The following is a 24,973-nucleotide window of genomic DNA, read 5'->3' as shown; positions in this document are numbered from 1 at the left end:
TCTGACCGTTACCTCTGTTGCACTGACTGAATGAGTGCATCATTTGAAATAAGGATCCCTGAAATCATGTAAAATCCTTACTCTTTTTTTGTGTGTCTGTCTCAGTTTTTCTATTTACATATGATACAATTCATATGAATAATTATGATGTAAAAAATAATTATATAAAAAATAAACACAAGACGTCGTTAAGATGTCTTCACGTTTCATGTTCTCGTACCATGCGAGTTAGTTCTGCATCAGCTTGATTTGTATTAGCTACTTATTGTCATGTCACAGCACCACATATCTTATAGTGTTATGTGGCCTTCTCCACAATAAAGAAATACTGATTGTTTGTATTTCTCACTAGGACTGACTGATAAGGACAAAATGCCATATAGTGATTATTTAGCAAATATTTCAATCACCAATACAACTTGCAATACATTTTAAGGTCTTTGGGTTTAGCTATATTTTCTATTCGGGTAGTTTTAAACTCTTGACTTTCAGTAGTATATTGTGGGGATACATTTACCTGCCATGTACTGTAACTGTACCCCTATGGGTTTTAAACCATTTCCAAATGTATTTTCCTATTTTCCCAATAGCCAACCTCTGTGTTATATGTGTGAATGAACATCTGACAGCCTCTTCTCACTCTCACTTCCTCTCATTGTGAATTTTCATTTAGTTATTTTTAAATAAAAATGTTACATTCTTTCAACACCCAGATTAAGACAAAAGGTCGAAACATGTCAGTGGTGTTAACATGCTGTTTTCATATTCTTTTTTTAACCATGTAATTCTCTCCACAACAAGTGGAATGCAGATAAACAATAGCACGCTGTGGGGAGGGTGGAACAGGGAACAATGCTAGGAATCCCCCCTCCCCCCAATTTCCTGGTGGGATCCCGACAAAGGTGATGACTCAAGTCAGAATTGGATCACTTTTTTTTACTGGAAGCAGAAGCAATGCTGCCCTCTAGAGGAACAAACAGTGAAAGCTTGACTCCTGGATTTAAATGCACTTGAGCGGTGGTTGATTGATTGATTGATTGAAAAGTTTATTAACAGATTGCAGAATGGGTACAGTACAGTACAGCTCAATACATACAATTGTTAAGGGAATGCAGACCAGAGAAAGACTTTCGTCTTGTTTACATCAGGGTCCCCCATTTTCAATTCATCATAACGTGGTCAGTTGGTGTGGGGGGGCGCAGTATTTATTAGTCTTAAATAGTACTGGGTATGTACTCGATTCTAAATAAAAACACAGAGAAAACTCCTAAGTCACTCATTATTATTGCCTATTCATTTACTTGATAAAAACGTTATAGTAAAACTGTTGTATAAAGGCAAAATTCACACTCAAGCTCATACTTTAAGACAGTAGATCAGCATGCCGTCATGATCTCCCGACTGCATCACAGCCACGATTATATGCATGAAGAACTTCCTTTTTGTGTGATATTGCTCAATTCTAACAGCAGTATGTCCCATACAGCCCACCACGAATAAGAGTGACCAAAATGGACACAACATCTTAGCAGCGCTTCCCGTGTTGCATGTGCAGTCTTTTCGATCTCACCCACCCCCCGCCAGCCAGCCACCACCACAGATAGCCGAAGGAACTGTAGGAGACGCCGAACATGGTCCGTCTAAAAGACCGCTGGGATGAAGACAGTAGAGGGGAGTGGAAGGTCTTACACTTTCCAAAAAGGAGCACACATAAGAGAGAGAGAAGAGATAGATGATGAGAGAGAGAGGAAGAGAGGTAGCTTGTTCAATAAATATATTTAAAAAAAAAAGAATAATAATAAAAAAAACACACCAATTAAACAGAAGGAGCACTGAGAGAGAGAGAGAGAGAGAGAGAGAGAGAGAGAGAGAGAGAGGCAGAGTTAGCCTCCCACTTACTCTGGCACTGTACAATAAAGTATCTGTCCTAGAAAAATAACAGTGGGCAAAGGTGATCATGCCCTGGTCGCAGGTGTAGCCTGTGTACCCAAAGAACCTGGAGGATGTTAACAAGAGGTGCGATTACACTGCGAGCCAGATAAAATACTAGGCTACATCTTTAACGCTTTGGATTTTCAAGTCTGTTTAAAGTGAAACCCAACTATTAGGTTATGGAATGTCATTCAGCCAATTGGAAAGCAAAATGTGAAATTGTGTTTGATTTCTGTCTTTCTCTTTAATTTAACTGGTAAACGGGTGTAATCCTCGTTCCTGGACCCCCAACCCCAACGTTGAACGACGTGACCTCTTTCACTACTATCGTAGGCGAAACCACTGCCTCGTGGTAGAAAAACAAGACCTAATTCAAAATATCATCCCGGTATTATACTTTCGTAATTCTATCCTCTGGAACTCTAGAATTCTATCATTTATCAATGACCAGCAGTAAGCGTTACATCTACGTCAGTATGTTCCGTCCTCAAAATCCCAGTCTCACCCGTGAGACCGCGGGCTGCACCTGAAGAAGTCTATACCAACGTCGCCTCTAAGTCACAGTGTCAGAGCACCCCCATGGTGGTGTGTATGATCATGTGCCTGCGCAGGTTGCTGGGGTTGTTGAAGCTGGCCGTGCACCGGGAGCAAGTGTAGGGCTTCTCCCCGGAGTGGGTCCTGAGGTGGATCTTCAGGCTGCCGTTCTGCGTGAAGCGCTTCCCGCACTGCGGGCAAACGTAGGGCTTCTCCCCGGTGTGAATGCGCATGTGGATGGCCAGCGTGGTCTTGTTGACGAAGGGCTTCCCGCACAGGCCACACGGGATGGGAGTCTCGCCGGTGTGGGTCGCCCGGTGCACGATCAGCTCCTCGCGACCGGGGAACCTCTCCCCGCAGAAGCTGCAGTCCATGGACTTGTTGATGGTGTGAGCGAGGACGGGGGTTGGTTGTTGTTGGTGTTGTTGTTGTTGTTGTTGGTGTTGGTGTTGGCGCTGCTGGCTCATGTGACTGGGGTGTCCCCCTTTACCGTCCGCTTTCATCGTGGCTTTCATTAACGACGAAGCTATTTGGGAAGACTGAGTGGCGTCTCTCATGCCGCCAATCTCCTGCATGGCTCTGATGAGGGACCTCTCCGCAGCCCCGCTGTGGAAACTCAGCAGACTGTCGTGGTTGATGGTGTGGTCAGGCGACAGGCAGCTCAGGGCCTGCAGTTCCGAGGCGGAGAAGAGCGTGTCGTTCTCCTCCACCAGAGGCCCCTCCCCTCGGCCGTGGACGCTGATGATTTGCAGCTCCTTCTCCTGATGCATGTACTTCTCTTTCTCTGCCATGAGGGAGGAGCCCGGGGCCTCCATGTTGGGAATCCCCGTGGCGACGCCGCGATTCCCAAAGTCTTCCCGACCCGCTGCAATGACAAACGGCAAATCAACGACTTGAATCGTATTATTCCACATTGAATTCCCAGTGATTCCTGTACATGGTTTTTATTTGCGTCAGCCCACCACGACAACGTCAAACAAACTTGAATACATTTTTGGCAAACATCGACATAGTAATTGTCCAGTCTTTCCCACTATTTATGTATATTTTACGGTGTACATAACTATTAATATCAATCGACTCCTGCAGATATGTCGATATGTAAATAAGACTCCTGTAGCCCCACAAGCCAGAAAAAATATAGCATTTGTTCAGAACGCCAGATTGATTGATTGATTGAAAATTGTATTAACAGATTGCAGAATGGGTACAATACAGTACGGCTCAATACACACAATTGCAGACCAGAGAAAGACTTTTGTCTTGTTTATATCAGGGTCCCCCATTTTCAATTCATAACATTTATGACATACAGATATACAGTACCGTTACATCCAGTCGTAGTACCCTTGAATGAGTGCTCCTGTTAGAGACTTCAGGGTATTCTTGTTTACCAGAGAGGAGATCCGGTACAAGAATCTTGTTCGTTGGTTGACTTTTTTTTATTACATTGGTTGCCATTTTGTCACAGGAAAGATTTGCCTCTAGGATGGAACCCAGGTATGTAATTTCATCTTCCTTCCTTTCCTTGTTACACCCACTGTAACAGAGAAGCCGTTGGCCTTGCTGAGTTTGTTATTTGATCCAAAGAGATTGGACTCTGTTTTACCCAGGTGTAATGATAGTTTGTTATCAGCGAGCCAGGTGCAGATTCTGCCGAGTTCAGAGCTGAGGGCTTTTTCAACCTGTAACTTGTCCCTGTCAGAGACCAGCAGGGCTGAGTCGTCCGCGAACAGGAACAAGTTGCAGTCACAAGCTGATGACATGTCATTTGCATAAATTAGGAACAGTAGCGGTCCTAGTATGCTTCCTTGTGGAACACCACAGCTCACTGGGAGGGGGGGGGGGGGGGGGGTAGTGCACCGTTTACCTCCACCATCTGTTCTCTCCCCTCCAGGTAGGATTGCATCCAGCTCGCTGATGAACTATCAAAACCAATCGCTTTTAGTTTGTCAATCAGAATGGTGTGATTGACAGTGTCGAAAGCCTTTTGGAGGTCCAGCATGACCATGTCGCAGTATTTTCCCGCGTCCACCTCTTGTTTGATGTGGTCGTTCAAATAGAGAAGGCATGCGTCAGTGGAGTGGGATGTTCTGAAGTCAGATTGGAATTCGTAGATTCATTTTCCCCCCGCGAGGTACTTTTCGACCTGTTTGTAGAAAAAATGTTCCATGACTTTTGAGATGGAGGTAAGAATAGAAACAGGGCGGTAGTTGCCTGGGTCTAATTTGCTGCCTTTTTTGTGCAGGGGGGGGGTCACTCTAGCAATTTTGAAGTCTTTGGGGACGTGTCCCAGTTTTATGGAGAGGTTTATTATGTGGGTGATGACTGGGGTGATGGCAGCTGCTGAGTCTGTGAGGAATTTGGAGGGGATATTGTCATGGCCAGTGGCCTTGTTAGGTTGGAGGGCGCTCCGTTTTTTTAGTACTTCTTCTGTTGTTACCGTTTCAAGTTTGAAGTCGTCTTTGCGGACCCCTAGGTCTTTGTAGAAGGCTATGATGTGTTCTACCCCAAAATGCCCTGAGTGGGAGGGTAGTTTATTAACCAGTCAGTGTTGTGGCTATGTTTGTAAAGAAAATGTTTAAGTAATTGGCCACATCCAGCTCGTCTGTGATGAGTGTTTTCTGTCTTTATGTTTATGTTTGTAAATCTGGTTTTTAGTTTTTTACTGCAGCCTAGTTGGTTGTTGAGTAATTTCACAGGGTTTGTTTTTGTTTTCCTCAGATTTGTCATTGATGAAATGTTGATTGTGTGTGGATTTGATCATGGTGTTTAGATACAAGATATCTTGTACAAGATACAAGATACTTTACAACAAGATACTTTAATGCCACACAACGATGGTTGGTGGTAATTGTTTGCGGTACAGTTTGTTAAAAGCACTGGGACATCAACATGAAACATCAGACATCAAACGCCCCCCTCCCATCTTCCAATCCCCACAATAAATACATAAATACATACAGGACAGTCACATGTAACAGTGTCAGTCAGTGACGGATGCTTGCCCGTCTGTGCAAAGGGGGGCGGCCAGGGTGTTTAGTGTTTCTTTGCGGTTTAAGTTCAAACACATGGGCTTGGAGATCACTGTTTGAGCTTTTGGCAAGCTTTGACTGACCTTTATGAAGTTCAGAGCATTTTTTGTCTCTGGTTTTCATAGCGGTCAGTATTTCTGCATGCATCCATGGCTCAGCGTGATTTTTAACCCTGGTGGTTCTTAGGGGGGCCATGTTGTTTAGTATTGTTGAGAATTTGGTTTTGAAACCAAGCCATGTTTCTTCAACTTGTGTACCACTGAGCTCATCTGACCAGTCCAGGCTCTCCAGTTCTTGGTTAAAGGCCTTGCTCGGTGTTAATTTTGTCAACTAAAATGATGACGAAAGATGTTCGTCAACGAAGGTTTTTTTCATGATGACAACGAGACGTGACGTCACGTTATTGAAGACCGTGTGACGCTAACGAGACTAAATCGTTTATTAAATATCGTTGACCACAACTGAGGACACAAAAATGTAATTTACAAAAACCAGGATGAAATTTCTCTTCATGTATGTTGATATTGTTGACTAAAACAAGACGAGACAAAATAATTATAACTTTATTTTGTTTGTTGACAAAATCTAGACTAAAACAAAAAAGACAAAACTAAAATGAAAATAGCTGCCAAAATTAACACTGCGCTAGAGTAGGTTTTGAGGTCCCTAGATGTGACTGTTTTGTGACAGCCGGCCTTTTGTTTTAGCAAGTACAGAATATCATATATAGTGATCGCTTAACCTGCATGCTATAACCCCTTTATTGGGAGATCCTGGACTGAGGTCAGAATGAGATCAATGGTAGTTTGTGTTGAATCACACACTCTGGTGGGTTGGGTGATTAGCTGGCTGACACTGTGCAGATCACAAAACCTACTGAAGGGCTTGAAAACGGGTGCTTCTTTCCGTCGCATATCCGTGTTCCAGTCCCCAATCAGATAAATTTCTTTTCTACATCTTCAACCCCAGCTAAACACCCATCAAGTGCATCATAAAAACCACTCTGCTCTGGTGGTCTGTAGATTGTGCCGACTAGTACAGTCTTAGCCCTTTCGAACAAAATGTCAACCCATACCGTTTGTATTATGATTCAGGTCAGTACGGTTAATGGAATCTTTGTATCTTTATGTATGTACATGCAGACACCCCCTCCATACCTGTTCCTGTCATTTCTGACGATAGAGTACTTTTCTATTTCAATCTCAGGGTCTTTTACTGACTCGTCAAGTTTTGTTTCCGAGAAACATAGAATGTTTGCCTTACCGTTAATAAACATCCATCTGATTTCAGCCAGTTTGGGTCTTAGATTCACCTGCTTTCTATTTCTATTTGATCTGCAACATTCCGATTCAGTTTTGGATGCCGATTTGGGTTTTTATGTCGCAGAGTCAACGGCGCATGCAAAAATCGCAATCAACAATGCTGTAACTTTAGCTGCTCTCCATCACATTTTCCTCACTCTCATACACAGAAGGGGTGAGAGTAAGCTAGGCCTACTCCATAATGCTATAAGAATCAGAGCCGGTAGCCTACTCAGTACCACTAAAGAGACCCTCGGTTGGAAAGTTTAACAAAAGCTAACATTTCACAAGTACTATGGCTGCACTGACTTCCGGTAACATTTAGAATAGATTTTAAGGTCCTCCTCCTTACATACAAAGCACTAAATGGAACAGGACCAAGCCACATAGCCAATTCTCTTGTCAAATATGTGCCCCCTAGAACATTACGATCATCTACTGTACTATTGGTTTATTGAAGGTTCCTAAGCACAGCCAAAAGAAAAATCAGGGACGCAGCCTTCGTGGATTATGCACCAAACCTATGGAACACCCTACCTATGGACAGTAGGGAGGCTAGATCACTAAATATTTAATATATAAGTAAAAAAAAACTTACCTCTTCACCTTTTAATACACTCTGCTGTTTGGACTCATTGTATCAAGACTGTGATTGTTGTACTGCACTATTGCACTATTTTACTAATTTATTTTATGCTAATTCATGTAAATTAATGAAGATTCCCAGCAATAGCCAAAAGTAAGTCAGGGATGCACCAAAGCTGTGAAACACCCTACCTATGGACATTAGGGAGGCTACTAAGGCTAGCTCACTAAATATTTTCTAAAGTAAACTGAAAACGTATCTCTTCACCGTAGCCTTTTAATACATTCAGTCACAGACTCATTACATCCACACTATAGAATAGAATAGAAATACTTTTATTATCCAGAGGGAAATTTGACACTACAAATCGCTCACATTAAACATTTAGACAGAACAAGTCACGAATAAGAATTAAGAAAACAAATTGCCTAAGAATAAGACTAGAATAAAATATACAGGGGTGCCCGAGTGGCGAACCACGTAATGCGCTGCGTGGCAACACGGCCGACCCGGGTTCGATTCCCGGACCCGCCGTTCTTTGCAGAATGTCTTCCCCTGCTCTGTCTCCCATTCCTTCTCTCTCTCTCTACCGGACTGCCCGGTAGTAAAAACCCAATAAAATCTACAAAAACATAACATTTAGAATAAAATATACAGTAAATAAATACAGTACAAATATACAGAAGTCTACAGTAAGTGTAATATTGCACAGTGTTCAGTTGATTTACGATTAACACATTCAGAGCCACGGCCATATGACCAAATTAGGCCGTTCCGTGCCAGCGCTTTAGTCAATGGGAGGACGGGAAGATTTGCGGACGCTTAAACTATATCTTAAATTATGGCTATGGGTCTAATACACCCATCGCTTATCAATGACTTGCTTGCAGTCAACATGTACGAAACGGATTGTTTTTTCATTGGTACATTTCCGTTTTATACCGTTTTGAATATGAGTATAGTTTGAGATTTCTAGTAATTCCAGAGAAATCCGCGATAATAGCTCTTTAGTGGAATTCACAAAACACGTTGTCATTTTTCGGCCGATTTATGAATCGTTTTCAAATAAACGCTAGATTATCAATAGTATATGTGTCCTTATGCACGCTGGAGAAGCGGGCTGAAAAATCGATTATCCATGACTTTGTCAGCGCTAACGTTATGCACACACACACACATACACACACTCCGATGGCGGAGAAAAAAACATCCGATTAACCCAATACTGGTCAAATAGAGTCCTTACCTCACATCAGATGTTCTGCAAAAAGATTAATCCAATTCCTGATCGCCATACCAAATATTGATCGCATTTATTGATCCAACATAATAGTCCAAAACACATAATCGACCCTTCTCCCAGCCTCGCCAGTGAATGTGATAACACGATACTGCTTGCCCGAGAAGGGAAACCCCGGACCGGAGTTTCTTTTCTGATGCACAGTCCCATCCAATCCAATCCAATGATGTGCAATACCATCCGGGAGACGATAGGCGGCGGTATTTGCCCTTTTCGAGCTCAGACCCATTCCCAATGATAACGTCAGGCTGGATGGATGAGAAATTAATGGATATCGCTAATAAAAGAAATAACGATTAAAACCCAAGTTTTCTCTGGTCTTGGCACGCAACGCATGGCGAGTTAACCCGACTAATCTCGTGGTTGGCCCTGAATTAGTTAACGGTGTATCGTAAATTAGAGACAATTTATTCCACTGTTTTTATTCTGTCTATTTTATGCTCATTTTATGTCTACCTTTACTGCTGTGAAGCACTTTGGGCTGCAATTATTGTATGAACGGTGCTATACAAATAACATTTATTATTATTATTATTCCTAGCATGCATCTACTCCAATTAGCTATTCATTTTCTAATGGATGTCAACTTGTTTGGCAATCCATGATATTCTCCACATCTACCCAGCCTGCACACTAGGTCCCCACATCTCCAAAAGGCTAGGCGCAACATATATTAAAACTCATTATTACATGGCGTTTTAACATTCGCCGAAATGCTTGATTGTGATTGGTAAATAGCGCTCGGTTGCCCATAGTAGCGGTCCGTTATTACTCGATAACGGACCGCTGCCAGGGGCAACCGACCAATAATGACCGATGTTCGCAGCTGGAGCAATCAAGCCCACTGACACACACTGCATCAGTGCAATCAGACACACATGCAGGCTGCCGGCGATAATAATAATAACTTTATTTGGGCTGACAGAGCCACAGAACAACTGCGTCTGCATTTGATCTCGTCTTGTCGATGGTGTAAAATTAATTAGGTATATTGTTAGTAAGTTGGCCATGTAATAAGCGGGATAATGTATAGCCTATACTCGGTCATTGTCGCAAAATAATTGACCTTCACTATGTTTAGAACACCTCGGCGAGGCGCCTCTTTATTCTAAACTCTGTGTCGGTCAATTATTTTGCGACAATGACCTCGTAGCTATACATTATCCCTTACATATCATAACCAGTGTCGGAGAGCTATTTTCATATCATACCACTATTCCCACACCATCAATCCAGGGGAATATACAGCCAGGTCCATAAATATGTGGGCATTGACACAATTCCGTCTCTGTACACCACCACAATGGACTGGAAATGAAACAATCAAGATGTGCTTTAAGTGCAGGCTTTCAGCTTTAATTTCAGGGTACCGGTATTTACATCGAAATCAGGTGAATGGCGTAGGAATTACACCCCCCCCCCCCCCCCCCCCAATTGAAGGGACCAAAAGTAATTGGACAAACTAACAATCGTAAATCCAATTGTCACTTTTAATACTGTGTAGAAATCATTTGCAGTCGATGACAGCCTGAGGTCTGGAACCCATAGACTGGTGATGCTCTGCCAGACCTCAGTTCCTGCTTGTTCTTGGGGCACATCTTGAATGTTTCATTCCAAGTCCATTGTGGTGGTGCACAGAGCCCAAATTGTGAAAACTGTGTCAATGCCCAAATATTTATGGACCCGACTATAACTCCGGTCAGCCATGTTGTCGCAAAAAAGATGGCACAAAGGATAATAATATGCTTTATGCACAATTAAAACGCATCAATATAATAATATGCATCATGGAACCTTAAGCTCACAGCACATAATCAACTGACTGCCCTGGATGCACGGATGATGCACGGATGCAGTGACTGACGGGGAGGCGTGGCTCACACAGCAGCCTTGAGACAAAACAGCATCAAACAGCATCTGTGCATTATCCACTTTGGGACGAAGCCATTCTTAGGACATGGAAACGTAGGCTACACGACCTTTTACATGAATGACTGTTTAAATAAAATAACCAAGGGGCAATGTTTGCAGCCATCAGAACTGGATTGCAGACTTTTTGGAGATATTCCAATTATTCATATGACTCCCCCGCTTGTGATTTACTAAACCGGACAGTTCACATTTCACCTCTAATTGTGGACGTTTTAAAAAGCGAAGAGAAGGCAAAACGTATCCTTTTCTTTTCTTCAAGCACAAAGGGGGAGATAAAATAAGCCTAAAATGTACGAGGGAGTGAAGGAAAAGAGATGGTCATAAAACAGTCAGTACTGCCAGTAAACTACTGCTACTGTGGATCGCTGTGCATCTATACTCATTTCTGGGCAGATGCTGGGTATAGAAAGAAAGAGCTTCCAGGTTGATTAGGCTATAGTCCTACATTCAGATTTTCTCTACTGCAAATTAGCGCGCATCATAGTGTGCCTCTTTGTGCACAGTGAACAGATGATACGTGGCTGCGTGCCGACACTGTGGCCCATGTACCTTTCTGGTAATGCTGTGCGATAAAGTGCCCTTTATACGCATATTTTATTACATAAACGGCACGAATAATGAGCCAACATATTGGCGATGTAGTGACTTAATGTGTATAAACGTGCTAGCTAACGAGACCGTTGCGAGGTCAGGCTAACGTTACTGGTTTTGCCACCGACTAGCTACTATTCCCCAAGCCTGATCCAAAACCGATCCATTTCCATGGTAACTTGTCACAATGAAGGCGTTTGCAGGCTGCACGCGGTGTGAGAGTCTTTGTGATTGGTTTGGTTTGGTTTGGTAGGTAGTAGCAGCCTCCGGTTGAAAAGGCGCTCCATGAAAACTTGCGTAGTGAATATTTCTTTCTGGCTTGCACGGCTAGGACTCCTGTGCTTCAACCTGTATTTTCATCTCTGCTATATCTTTACTTTATTAGGCTATATTTGAATATTTGATCATCTATAGTATTTTTTTCTTTCATGCTCTTATTACGTTCTCTTCCGACCAGTCGTGCAGTGCTGTTGGCAACAACACAGTAGAGGCCTTGCACAGAATGTTTATTTCATTCTCTTTCTTCCAGGATGGCTGCCTGTAACATCGCAACCATTGTTCTGTGCAAGAGACTACGGTCGCTATGTGTTGATTTATGAGAAATATATCAACAAAAACATAATAATTTGGTGTCTTATTACTGGATCTTGTAAATGTCATGCTTTTCCAGTGTTTTACCTACTCTACCACTGCACAGAAATAAGGCATTTTCTTTTTAAAGTAGTTACAGGCACCCATACTGGAAGACAGAGAACTACACAAACATTCCGTACAAGGCCTCTATTGACCTATCTCAAGCCCCGCCCTCTTTTCTTGATCCTCCAATCACAACTGTTGGTCCAAGGGAAGCAACGATTGCGAATTGCAGGATCGTTAAATGAGGGGCGAAGCTTGAGATAGGCACATTTCTCCCCAGGGATGATAAAAGTTCTTCGTCATCTCTTATCTTACTCAAAAGACCATTATGGCACTGGCGTGAGTTGCATGCGGTGCTGCAGGATCCCATATCGGCCCGTTTTGGAGACAAACAGACTTAAATCTGGTTAGTAATATGTTGATTAAACAGCTGCTCACCTGAAGCAAGCCTGCATCCCCCAATGTCTTCTTCATCTTTAATCAAAATGACATCTGGAGTCTCCACTTCTGCAGACTGACACACACACACACACACACACACACACATTAACATAAGTGTATAAAAGGTATGATGTATATCATGCCAGTTAGGGTACTTTGTGTATACCGTTTACTTTACATATATATATATATTCAGATTTGAATTTTTTATTGCCCATATTTACATACATCTGCACCTTTGATAACTAAATACATCTGCACCTTTGATTCCACCGTTTACTTCATAGCTCATAGTCTTAATTCTGAGTTCGATATATTGTTATATATTATTACTCGTATTTTTTATATTCAGATCAAATTTTATTGCCTATATTTATGTATTTCTACTATTACCCTGCCCATACCTGTACCTCCCCTCCCCCATGCTGCTATGATGCCCGGATTTCCCCAAGAGGATCAATAAAGGAATATCCTATCTTAAACACACACTTTGTATTCCTCGTTTCTTTGTACACATTCTGTCAGTATAAACAACATGTAATTGTTTTTGTGGGTAACAGCCATACTGTATACAATCTTTAAATATCCCATGCAATTAATATTAGCCCTTTTGTCTGTACCTGGTTCTCATCTACTGTATGCATCACTATGTGCCAAATAACTCACAGAAATAATTGAATTTTCGTCTAAAGAAATTCACTGTTTTCTGGGCGGCTAGGTGGTGCAGTGGGCAAGGCGCTCACCTCCAATGCTGGAGACGCTGGGTTCGATCCCAGCGCTCCACATTGCTTTCAGTTTAGCTGGTCGTCCGTACTAATACACATTGGCAGTATTAGGGGGTGGGAAACTGATGGGTGGGGATCGGACGTTGTGGACAGCGACTCCTACAGGTCGGTTGGTGCGCCTGCGCAGTAGAATCAGGAAGCGGCGGGGGCGGCGTCCCTCCAAAGCGCAGACCCCTGACACTGAAAGATCGCGCTGCGCAGGTGAAAAGATGCGACGGAATTGAATTGAATGATACGAAATTGGGATGGGAGAAAAATAGAAAAATGGGAGAAAAAGTGGATTATTAAAAAAAAAAAAAAAAAAAAAAAAAAAATGTTTTCTCTTCCTGGAAGAAGCAGCTAATCTGTGAGTTATGTGAAGGGCGAACATCAACATAATGTCCAATACACTGCACGTCCACACCCTCCCCATGCGTGGGTTCTTTAGGAGGTCAGTCAAACGTTTAATCAAATGGACCTCCCACTCCACCCAAAGAGTCAAAGATGACAATTTATGAAAACTGACAGGACAGAACTTTATTTGTATAGCACCGTTCATACAAGAATTACAGCCCAAAGTGCTTCACAGCAGTAAAATTAGACATAAAACCAGACGTAAAAACAGACATAAAATGCAGTAAAGTAGACGTAAAATTTGCACAGACAGAATAAAAGCAGTGTAATAAAATAGCTCTCATTTACGATACACAGTTTATCATAGTGTGGATGTAATGACTAAGTGGCCGAATGTATTAAAAGGCTATGGCAAAGAGATACGTTTTCAGCTTACTTTTGAAAATATTTAGTGAGCTAGCCTTTTCTTTCCTTTTGGCTGTTGCTGGGAACTTTCAATAAACCAGTAGTTAGTAGATGATCATAATGCTCTTAGGGACACATAGTTGAATTGGCAATGTAGCTTGGTCTTGTTCCATTTCGGGCTTTGTATATAAGGAGGAGGACCTTAAGATTCAAGACATACAAGGCAGCTGGGTGGCACAGCGGACATTGCGCTCGTCACCAATGCAAGAGACACTGGTATCGAATCCGGCTGTCAGCGTTGCCTCCGGCTTGGGCCGGCCGTCATACTGACTCAATTGGCAGAGTCAGCGGGAGGAGAGTTGATGGGTGGTAGTCTGGTCGTTGTAAACAGCGACTCCTACAGGTCGGTCAGGGCGCCTGCACAGCAAAGACAGGAAATCGCGGGGGCAGTGTGAGCCTCCCACACGTTACACCTCGCCAATGAGAGTCCGCGCTGGCAGGTGAAAAGAAGTGACTGGCTGCCTCCACATGTATCGGAGGGGACATGTGATGGGCTTCTATCCTCCCTACGACGGGCCAGTGGGGGGCACATGCGAGCAACGATCAGGACAGGGGAGGAAGAATTGGCACGAGAGGAAAATTGGGATGGGAGAAAAATCACAGAAAAGAGGAGAAAAAGTAGGTAAAAAAAAAAGATTCAAGACATGCAGTGAAATTAATGTAGGTGGCCATGCCCGCCTAGATTGTGCAAAATACAAAATAAAAAATACAAAAAAAAAAATAGACATGATAAAAGAAAAAGTCGTAGGAATAAAATACAATGCTAAACATAAGAGTAAAATAAAAGGTAATAAGTAATAATATACAAATATACAATGGGTTCAGGATATTGCAAAAAGTAGTTTTTAAAGTGACCTTTTTGTAGTGTATTATGTATGTAGGGTGTGTGAGAGAGTGTAAGTGAGGATGTGGAGTGTGTGTGTGCCTGGGGGAAGAAGCTGAGTCTGAGTCTCTCTGTTTTCACTGCATGAATGCGGAGGCGCTTGCCTGACCTGCTGAGCGAACTACTCTCTGCAGAGCCTTCCTGTCCTGGGCATAGGGCTGGGCGATATGGCCTAAATATGATATCACGATATTTTCTGACCTTTCGGCGATACACGATACACATCACGATGTTTTTCTTTTTTACCCCAAACAATTCATTATGAGGCTTACCAAGACAGTATTTGAGTTTGCAAGCTAACATTAAAGACAAAATAAAATACCCATGCATTTAGCATTTTTATATTAGATTTAGATTATTAGATTATATATTGCATATGAGATATTATATGATTTAGATATGAAATATGATGAATTGAAAATGGGGGACCCTGATGTAAACAAGACTAAAGTCTTTCTCTGGTCTGCATCCCCTTAACAATTGTATGTATTGAGCTGTACTGTACCCATTCTGCAATATGTTAAAGTTTTAAATCAATCAATCAATAAATAAATAGCATTTTAGCATTTTTATGAAACTACTGTATATATGTATGTCTCTAAATGTTTTGATGAATTGAAAATGGAGGACCCTTATGTAAAAAAGCCGAAAGTCTTTTTCTGGTCTTCATCCTCCTGTACTGTATTGTACCCATTCTGCAACCTTTTAATACAGTTTTCATTCATTCATTCTGACGGAAACATAATCATTTTGATTGACAGTCGAGTCTGCCAATGACGTCACACCGCTTGCACCCGCCCTGCTGTTCTTAGCACCAATCGTCAAGCGTTATTATTTTTTGACTTCCTGAATGTCCCGTGTGCTGAACATCAACAAAGCTACTAACGTTAGCTCCCCGCGGCCGTCGAGTAGGAGACCAGTGCTTCACAGGATGACTAAATGAGGCATAATGATTTTACTACAACGAATGTTATAATAAAAGCCTTTCCATACATCTGTCTGATTGAAAACTTTATTAACAGACCGCGGAATGGGCATATCTCAGCACAGGCTGAGATATGAACGAGTAACGTGTGGACAGATTGACGCGACACAATCCTCTTGGGCAAAACATCACGATATCCACGATACGTTGAAAAAGTGTATCGTTAATGAACTGTACCCGATATTTATATAATATCGTCATATCGCCCAGCCCTACCTGGGCAGTGCAGTTGCCAAACCAGGCAGTGATGTTTCCAGTCAGGATGCTCTCCACAGCCCCAGAGTAGAAGGACTGGAGTATCTTCCCTGATACTCTGAACTTCCTTAAGCTTAAAAGGTGGTAGAGGCGCTGCTTTGTCTTTTTTATCAGAGTGGCTGTGTGTGTTGTCCATGTCAGGTCCTCTGTGATGTGGACTCTCAGATACTTAAAACTGCTCACCCTGTCCACGATAGTCCCATTTATCCACAGTGGCATGCGTGTCCCCTGCTGTGTTCTCCTAAAAATCCACGATCAGCTCCTTGGTCTTTTTAAAGCCTGCAGCTTTCCTAGTGTTCACCCCTATAAACGCTCTCCTCACGCTCTCCTTAAAATCAATTCTAAATGTTACCGGAAGCCAGTGTAAGGTAGCTAACTAACACTGGACTGATCTATCCTCTTGGTTCTAGTTAATAGCCTAGCAGCAGAGTAGCAAACGCTGGACTGATGCGGTCTCTCCTCTTGGTTCTAGTTAGTAGCCTAGCTGCAGAGTGGCTAACGCTGGATTGATCTCTCCTCTTGGTTCTAGTCAATAGCCTCTGCAGAGTTTTGAATGAGTTGGAGTCTTTCTGTGGTTTTCTTCAGGAGCCCAGTAAAGAGTGCATTACAGTAGTCGAGTTGGCTTGAGATAAAGGCATGGATCAGTATTTCGACATCCTTTTGATTTATAAAATGGTCATACTTTAGCTATGATTCTAAGGTGGCAGAATGATGTTTTTGTCACTTTGTTGATGTGTGACTTAAAGCTAGGTCTGAGTCTATTATAACACAGACTTGTAACTTCAGGTTTAATCCAAGGAGTAAGTAAGTAAGGAGTAAGGAAGGTAATGTTTTATAGAACAAAAAGATGAATACAGTAATCCGTGGCTCTTACCTCCTCTTGACAGTCAATGGACAATGTCTCTTTCTGTGTTGGTACACTGATGGTGGCGCTAGCAGTGGCTCCTGCAGTCTTTTGGGGCACTGGTGACTTCACAAGCACTAATGACAGGGAGCAAAGGACGTGGTTCGTCAGACCATTCATATAATATTTACTTCATACATTCATTTTTATTTACAACGACGGAAGGGAGGGAAGGAAGGAGTCACGGGAAAACAGTATAGGAAGATTGGGAGAGAAGGGACACAACTAGGGTTGGGTACCATTCACATTTGAACCGGTACCAGTTCCTGGAATTCGGTATCGGTACCCAACTTGGTACCTTTTTCGGTACTTAACTCTCTCTGTAATAAGAATTTTAAAAAGCCCAAACATCTCAATTTCAACATTGTTATTTATTTAGAACAGTGAACGAGGACAGACCCCACAGGACTTGTCTTGGGGGACTTGACTAAATGCAAGTTGCCCAAATAAGGAAGAGGTACACACAGTGACCCAGCATGAGAGGAAGTCGGTGTAATGTTGTCTGGAGAGGTGTGTATAATGATATAATACCATGGTGATTCATTACCTTTAGCACCATAGCTTTAACATACTCAATGATGTACGTTATTTCCAGTACCATGGTAAAACTGTAACACTCACAGCTAGAAGGTCCAGGGTTCGATTCCCACTTGGGGACCAGTTTTCCGCGTTGCCAGGTACCCAGGTGGGGTATCTCCCAGGCCTTTCTGTGTGGAGTTTGCATGTTCTCCCCGTGCTCGCAAGGGTTTCCCCTCCCGATAAGATAAACCCAATGGAAAAATATGCACAACAGATGGCTAACGCTGTCGCGTTTCCTGACGAAGACGGACAGGAGCACTTGGATTGGTCCCCACTCCCCGGGGCATGGCCCCACGCCGTAGCCCCTATCTGCTGCCCTTGGGGGGGGGGGGGGTCAAGCGCAGAGACGTGTAAGACTGTACAGTACTATAAGACTGTACAGTACTATGTATGTACCATGGTAAAAACCATTTTTTGCAAGGGAGGTGTCACTCCCCTGGTAATTACTAATTTAGGGTTTCCCATATTATGTTAATCTCAATGATCCCCAATCAGGCTGGCCACAAAGCCCTCTTTGATGAGATGCTTTCTGGAAGACCCCAATCTTGAATATGGCGTGAATAACGACACAGAGAAAATGTGACCCCTGTTCTTATAATAATACTAATACATTTATTTTATATAGCGCCTTACTTTACAATGACAACATTGATTTATTGATTGATTGAAAATTGTATTAACAGATTGCAGAATGGGTACAATACAGTACAGCTCAATACACACAATTGTTAAGGGGATGCAGACCAGAGAAAGACTTTCGTCTTGTTTACATCAGGGTCCCCCATTTTCAATTCATCATAACATATATGACATACATGACATACAGATAGACAATACTGCTACATCTATACATTTAAATTTTATGACATACCAGATTTACAAATACAGTATTGTTTGTGATACAAAAATAGTCTAAAAAAGAGAGTATATACATTTGACGAATAAACTGTACATTGGAGGAGGTTGGGTAGGTGGGGTGGAGGGGGTGGTGGGAAACTGTACATTGGAGGTGGTTGGGTGGGTGGGGTGGGTAGGCGGGGTGGGGTAACTGTACATTGGATTATCGACGAAACCTTACTTGGTCCCAAGAAGAGGGTCTCGACTCTCGTGTATTATTGGGTTAGGACATTTACTGTACATTGGAGGGGGTTGGGTTAGGACATTTACAGAGGCCAGTTTCGAATTGCAGTCTCCCGTAGGTGCTCTTTGAGAGATATTTTGAAAGTGGGTAGTGATTTACATTCCTTTACAGCTGTGGGTAGGGCGTTCCACATTGATGTGGCATAATTGCGAAACGTGTTTAGTCCCTTGTTTGTGCCGAAACTGGAATTAACATGATTTGACCATGACATGGTGGGGATACTACAGATAAAGGGAGACAGCTTAGAGACAAGACAGAGAGAACATTTTTAGAAATAATAATACTAAAATATAGATGTGTACAGATGTGAAAATGTAAGTGATGCAGGGGTTGGAGGGTCAGAAGCAGTGTTGGGACTTCACTAATGCGTTACAAAGTAACGCGTTACAGTAACGAAGTTACTTTTTGCCGTAACTAGTACTCTAACGCATTACTTTTAAAATTCAGTAACGCTGTTACCGTTACTAAATGGTTTGTTAGTTCGTTACTGCGTTCTTTTTATGTAGATTCATAGCGAGCGTTTGTTTTGTTTATTATAGAGAGCGTCTATTTCTTTCCGTAGCCGCATTTCTGGTTTCCGCATTTCTGATTGGCCACTGACTGACGTTCTCTGACGTTCTCTGACCAGAGAGCGTCAGTCAGTGGCCACTGGCCAATCAGAAATGCGGAAACCAGAAATGCGGCTACGGAAAGAAATAGACGCTCTCTATAGTAAACAAAAGGAGGACGCTTGCTATGAATCTACATAAAAAGAACGCAGTAACGAACTAACAAACCATTTAGCAACTACTTGGAGAGATAATTAATATACAACATGGAAACGAGATAAAGAACATGTTTGAGGGGCTGCTGGAGTCAGCTGGACTAACGTTACATCTCGACCACCGCAGGTGAGTGCAATGTGTTCACTGAAACTAAAGTTGATCAACGGATTTTGACTGTACGAAATCTGCCAGGGAATCTCATAATACTAATCAAACAATATAAATATAGTCCTTTCATGCACAATTGATATCCTAACTATTCTAACGTTGCAATGCTTTGATTGATATCTTAAACACTGTTGCAAGATGGTTATAATGAAACACTCCGGCGACATCAAGGCTGTTCCTTCAACCGGCGCACTTCTTATTATATCGACTCGGGACAACATTTGTTTGTGTCAGATTTGTGTTTGTATAGACCACATTGCTTAGCAGAGTTCAGTGATGTGAATGGAAACTGTCAAGTTGATCAACCGATTTTGAGTATCTGGGGCATGGGACTTGGGAGCAATTTTTTTTTTTTTTTTTTTTTTTTTTAAATAACTAAATAGTTACTTTTCACAGTAACTCATTACTTTTGGGTGTAAGTAACTAGTAAAGTAACGAAGTTACTTTGAAATGAAGTAACTAGTAAAGTAACTGAGTTACTATTTTTCAGTAACTAGCACAACACTGGTCAGAAGTGAGGGTATGCAAGGTTGCACAGGTGGGTTTTGAACTTTTGAGGTGGGACTTAAATGTTTCTCCGGATGGGGCTTCTTTGATGTGTTATAACTAGGGATGCACGATAATTATCGGGTCGATATCAGCAATTATGACGTCATCCTGATAAACCCGATAAAAGTATTGATAGCTCTGATAAAAAAAAATATATATATACCGGTATATATATATTTTTTTTTACACTTTTTTTTTTCTTCTTTTTTTTACACTTTTTTCTTTTCATGTCAAGGTTCACACGCACAATATATGCTTACTTATGATTTTACTTGATTCAACAACAAAGCAGTCGGGGCAATGGCAAGCCGAAAACTGTCGAAAATGTGGTTATTTGAAGTTTGGATTTTTTTTTTCACAACTGAGGTAGGTAGATTACATAGACTAAAGTACCGAAAAAAGGTACCATTGGGTACCGGTATCGATTCACAGGTACCGGTACCGTATCGGTTCAAATGTGAACGGTACCCATCCCTACTGACAAAGCACAATACCTGTTGGTTTTTAGTTCACTCATTGTTCAGGGAAACACATTGTTAATGACATTGACGGATTGTGAATTTTGTGATCGACTCAAATTATATTTATTTGGAAAAATAAATATAGTCACTTTATTTGAAGAGTCAAAACTGTTCTCTTGGCTTTGTTTTGTTCATAGTAGTAACACTCATGTCATGATAAATCTGGTTAGGTCAAAACTACAGGAAAATATTATAATACAATAAATATATATATATATCGGGTATCGGTATCGACCTTGAGGAGCAGAAAGTTATCGGTATCGATATCAGGGTCAAAAAATCAATAACGTGCACCCCTAGTTATAACTCAGTCACTAAAATAAATATATTTGAAAATCAACTAATCCGCACATTGCTGGGGGCCACCTCGACCTCTCAATGACTGATTGATTGATTGATTGAAAACTTTATTAACAGATTGCAGAATGGGTACAGTACAGTACAGCTCAATACATACAATTGTTAAGGGGATGCAGACCAGAGAAAGACTTTCGTCTTGTTTACATCAAGGTCCCCCATTTTCAATTCATCGTAACATATATGACATACAGATAGACAGTACTGCTACTGCTACATGATCATCTATATATTTATGACATACCAGATTTGTAAATACAGTACTGTTTGTGATACAAAAAGAGTCCAGAAAAAAAGTATATACATTTGACGTAGAAACTGTACATTGGATTGGGTAGGTGGGGGGGGGGGGACTGTACATTGGAGGTGGTTGGGTGGGGGGGGGGGGGGTTGGGTAGGAGTGGGGGGAGGTTGGGTAGGAGGGTGGAGGGGGGACACTGTACAACTGTACAAACAAAACTGTACATTGGAATATTGACAAGACCATACTTGGTAATTTACTGTACATTGGAGGGGGTTGTGTTAGGACATTTACAGGGGCCAGTTTCGAATTGCAGTCTCCCGTAGGTGTTTTTGAGAGTGTTTTTGAAAGTGGGTAGTGATTCACATTCCTTTACAGCTTTGGGTAGGGCGTTCCACATTGATGTGGCATAATTGCAAAACGTGTTTAGTCCCTTGTTTGAGCCGAATCTGGGTTTAAAATGATTTGTGGAGCCCCTTTGCCAAGGCCTTTGCCAAGGCCACCACATTAGAAAGGGGTGGGGTAACGTTGGCAGCCTACCTGCTGGAACTTACCTCGCTGGTCCCCGGTTGTTATAACGTTACTACGCCAGAGTTTGGACAGCGTGGTTTCAAAGCATGTCAGAGTGCCAATGGCTTATGATCAGACCCATTTACTAGTTTGAGTGTGTCAACGGCTTGTGAGCAGACCCATTTACTACCAGAGTTTGAGAGTGTCAATGGCTTATGATTGAGCAGACCCATTTACTACCAGAGTTTGAGTGTGTCAACGGCTTGTGAGCAGACCCATTTACTACCAGTTTGATTGCATCAATGGCTTATGAGCAGACCCATTTACTACCACAGTTTGAGTGTGTCAACGGCTTGTGAGCAGACCCATTTACTACCAGAGTTTGAGAGTGTCAATGGCTTATGAGCAGACCCATTTACTACCACAGTTTGAGTGTGTCAACGGCTTGTGATCAGACTCATTTACTACCAGAGTTTGAGAGTGTCAATGGCTTATGAGCAGACCCATTTACTACCAGAGTTTGAGAGTGTCAATGGCTTATGAGCAGACCCATTTACTACCAGAGTTTGAGAGTGTCAATGGCTTATGAGCAGACCCATTTACTACCAGAGTTTGAGAGTGTCAATGGCTTATGAGCAGAGCCACTTACTACCAGAGTTTGGCCAGGTTAAGAGCATGGACGCCATGTTGTGCATTATCGCCGTGACTCACAAGCCACTGACACTCCGTTTGAAACCTCGCTGTCCACAAAACTCTTGTAATAAACGGCTCTGCTTACTCATTATTATGATAAGGTGGCCACAACATGGCGTCCGTACTCCCCAACCTAGCCAAACTCTGGTAATAAATGGCTCTGAGCTACGCTAGCTCCACATATCACATCATGTTATTATAGCCATACTACAGAACTTACCTAGCGGTTTGATCCGAGGTCTGGGGGTATTTGCTTTTCCTCCGAGCAGGGAGAAACGACTGGCCGGTCGCAATGCACTCGTCCTGGTTTGAAGCCGCAGGGAAAATACCTCACTCCTCATCACCTTCATCCTCATCCTCAGGGCTTCGTTCTCCTTCAGGCTCTGGGAGATCTGCAGGCGCAGGGACACCGAGCTCTCGGAGAACAGTTGGCTGATCTCAGCCACGGCCGCTCGCGCAAGTACGTCCATTATTGACAAAAGTTGCGCCTCCAAATTCAGATTGGTTGACGACGGCATATTTGTTGACATCATTTTGGTTTGGCTGCCGCGAGGTTTACTGTAGTTATGTTATGTGTGGAAAAGAAAACGGAGCAGGAGAACACTCGGGGCACACAAAGGCCTTTCCGGTGACATTACGTAGAACTACCGTAATTCCTAGAGAGTAGCGGCATCGAGTTTCACCCCCCTTCCCTTCCCAATTGGCCTTCTTGGGCATTTATTATATGACAGGTGGCACAGTGTTGTTACAAAAGAGACCCAGCAAAACCCAGCAAAACCCATCAAAAAAAATATATATATTATTATATATATTATATATATTAGCTAATTAGGAACATTGATTAAGTTAAAAGTACATAATATAAGTGGGTTTCCTTTTACATTGAGAGGCTTTTAGGCCAAGGTTAAAGGGGCCCCTTTATCTCCAGAAAGGTGGACGCCTGTGCATTTTCCAGGTACATAACTATGCATCCTGTCCGAGCTGGATCATATGGGAAAGGACACAGGTGTCTCACACTTGATTGGTCTGACGAGTATATCAGACCATTTTAGAATAGAGGAAAGGAGAGCTCCTTGGCCACTCTGCTATATGCTGCATTGCTGTCAACAAGCCTGTCGTGATCCATGGACCACCCGATAATTCATGTAATTATTCTTTCTGATTATTCAATAAATGCAATACATGATGTTTGAACTCATTGTCCAGTGTCTAACTGTCCATATCCTTTTGTCCTGATTCGAGGAACAACCAAATCTGCCCACACAAGGACACACATATGTATTTTACTATTCATAAAATAAATAAACCAGCCAGGAAAATATATAATGCAGAATATTAGATTAAATTCGATTAAATTCGATTCTAATTCATTGTCATTATACAGCACAAGTACAGTACAACGAAAAGAAGTTTGGCATCCAACCAGAGTGCGAATGTAGCAGTAAAGTGCAACAGCTATATACAATGTACAGGTGGTTAAAGGAACACTCCAACATTTTGGGAAATTAGCTTATTTGCCATCTACCCTGGAGCTAGACAAGAAGATATACATTTTTCTTCTCTGTGTGCATGCAGTAGGAGTAGGAAGACGCGCACCATTAGCCTAGCTTAGCATCAGTCACTGGAAGTAGGTTCCTCCATTAGCCTAGTTCCCAACGTCTTCCTACTCCTACTGCATGCACAGAGAAGAAAAAGCTATGTATCTTCTTGTCTAACTCCAGGGTAGATGGCAAATAAGCTAATTTCCCAAAATGTTGGAGTGTTCCTTTAAACTGGATACAAAATATACATATTAGTACTACTGCGTGTAGTGCTAATCAGATGCCTAATATGACTTCATGGATGCTGTCAAGGCTAAATTAATAAATGGACCTATATCTATCAGGCACTGGCCCAAAATAGAGCCTGACATTTGGTTGGGATTCTTGCAGGAAGGGAGTCAATTTCACTTGAGCTGGACGGGATTACAAATCAACAGGAGTGGGCCGGACGGAATTACTTTTTATATATATTCATATATCTCTCCATATAGCTATACATTTTTTACCTATGAGATGTGTGATGTTTTCTTAATTCTGAGTGAAATTCTGTCCGGAACCAAAGAGCTTCCAGCTGGAAGTCTGTACCGGAACGCACCCCTTCAAAAATAAACAGGATGAGACAGAATAGGGGTCATTTTGTGTAACTTCCACCAGGATTGGGACAGGGGGATTCTTTTGCACACACTCACTTTAAACATTCACTTTAAACACTTTTTAAACATTACGCCATATTTTATATATTTATTCTTATACATTTGCACTTCTACCTCATTTTTGCATTTTGTACATTTTAGTTTTGTATATTGTATATTTTGTATATTGTTTGGTCTTTTACTGTTTTATGAAGCACAATCTCAGGAGGAGAGTCATATCATATAGAACCAAGCATTTCACTATGTGACAATGACAAATAAAACAAAATTTGAACTTGAAACTTCATTGAATCACAGGACGGGAGTAATCTTGCGGGAGCAGGACAGGTGTGAAAATCCACTCCACCCAGGCTCCAAA

General features: G+C 42.0%; 1 protein-coding gene across 1 annotated transcript; it reads right to left on the bottom strand.

The window, feature by feature from the left end:
* Positions 1-1,000: 1,000 nt before the first annotated feature.
* On the bottom strand, positions 1,001-22,990 carry LOC311243302 (uncharacterized protein). Its single transcript, XM_084332478.1, has 4 exons — positions 22,642-22,990; positions 16,869-16,975; positions 12,286-12,361; positions 1,001-3,331 (listed from the first exon to the last, which is right to left on the bottom strand). The coding sequence occupies exons 1-4, from the start codon at positions 22,952-22,954 to the stop codon at positions 2,499-2,501; spliced, it is 1,329 nt and encodes a 442-aa protein (XP_084188604.1). The 5' UTR covers positions 22,955-22,990; the 3' UTR covers positions 1,001-2,498.
* Between the last annotated feature and the right edge of the window lie 1,983 nt (positions 22,991-24,973).

The sequence above is a fragment of the Notolepis coatsorum genome (genome assembly GCF_963971535.1).
Source record: "Notolepis coatsorum genome assembly, chromosome: 16".
NCBI lineage: Eukaryota > Metazoa > Chordata > Actinopteri > Aulopiformes > Paralepididae > Notolepis > Notolepis coatsorum.
This window is presented reverse-complemented; position numbering and strand designations above follow the sequence as displayed.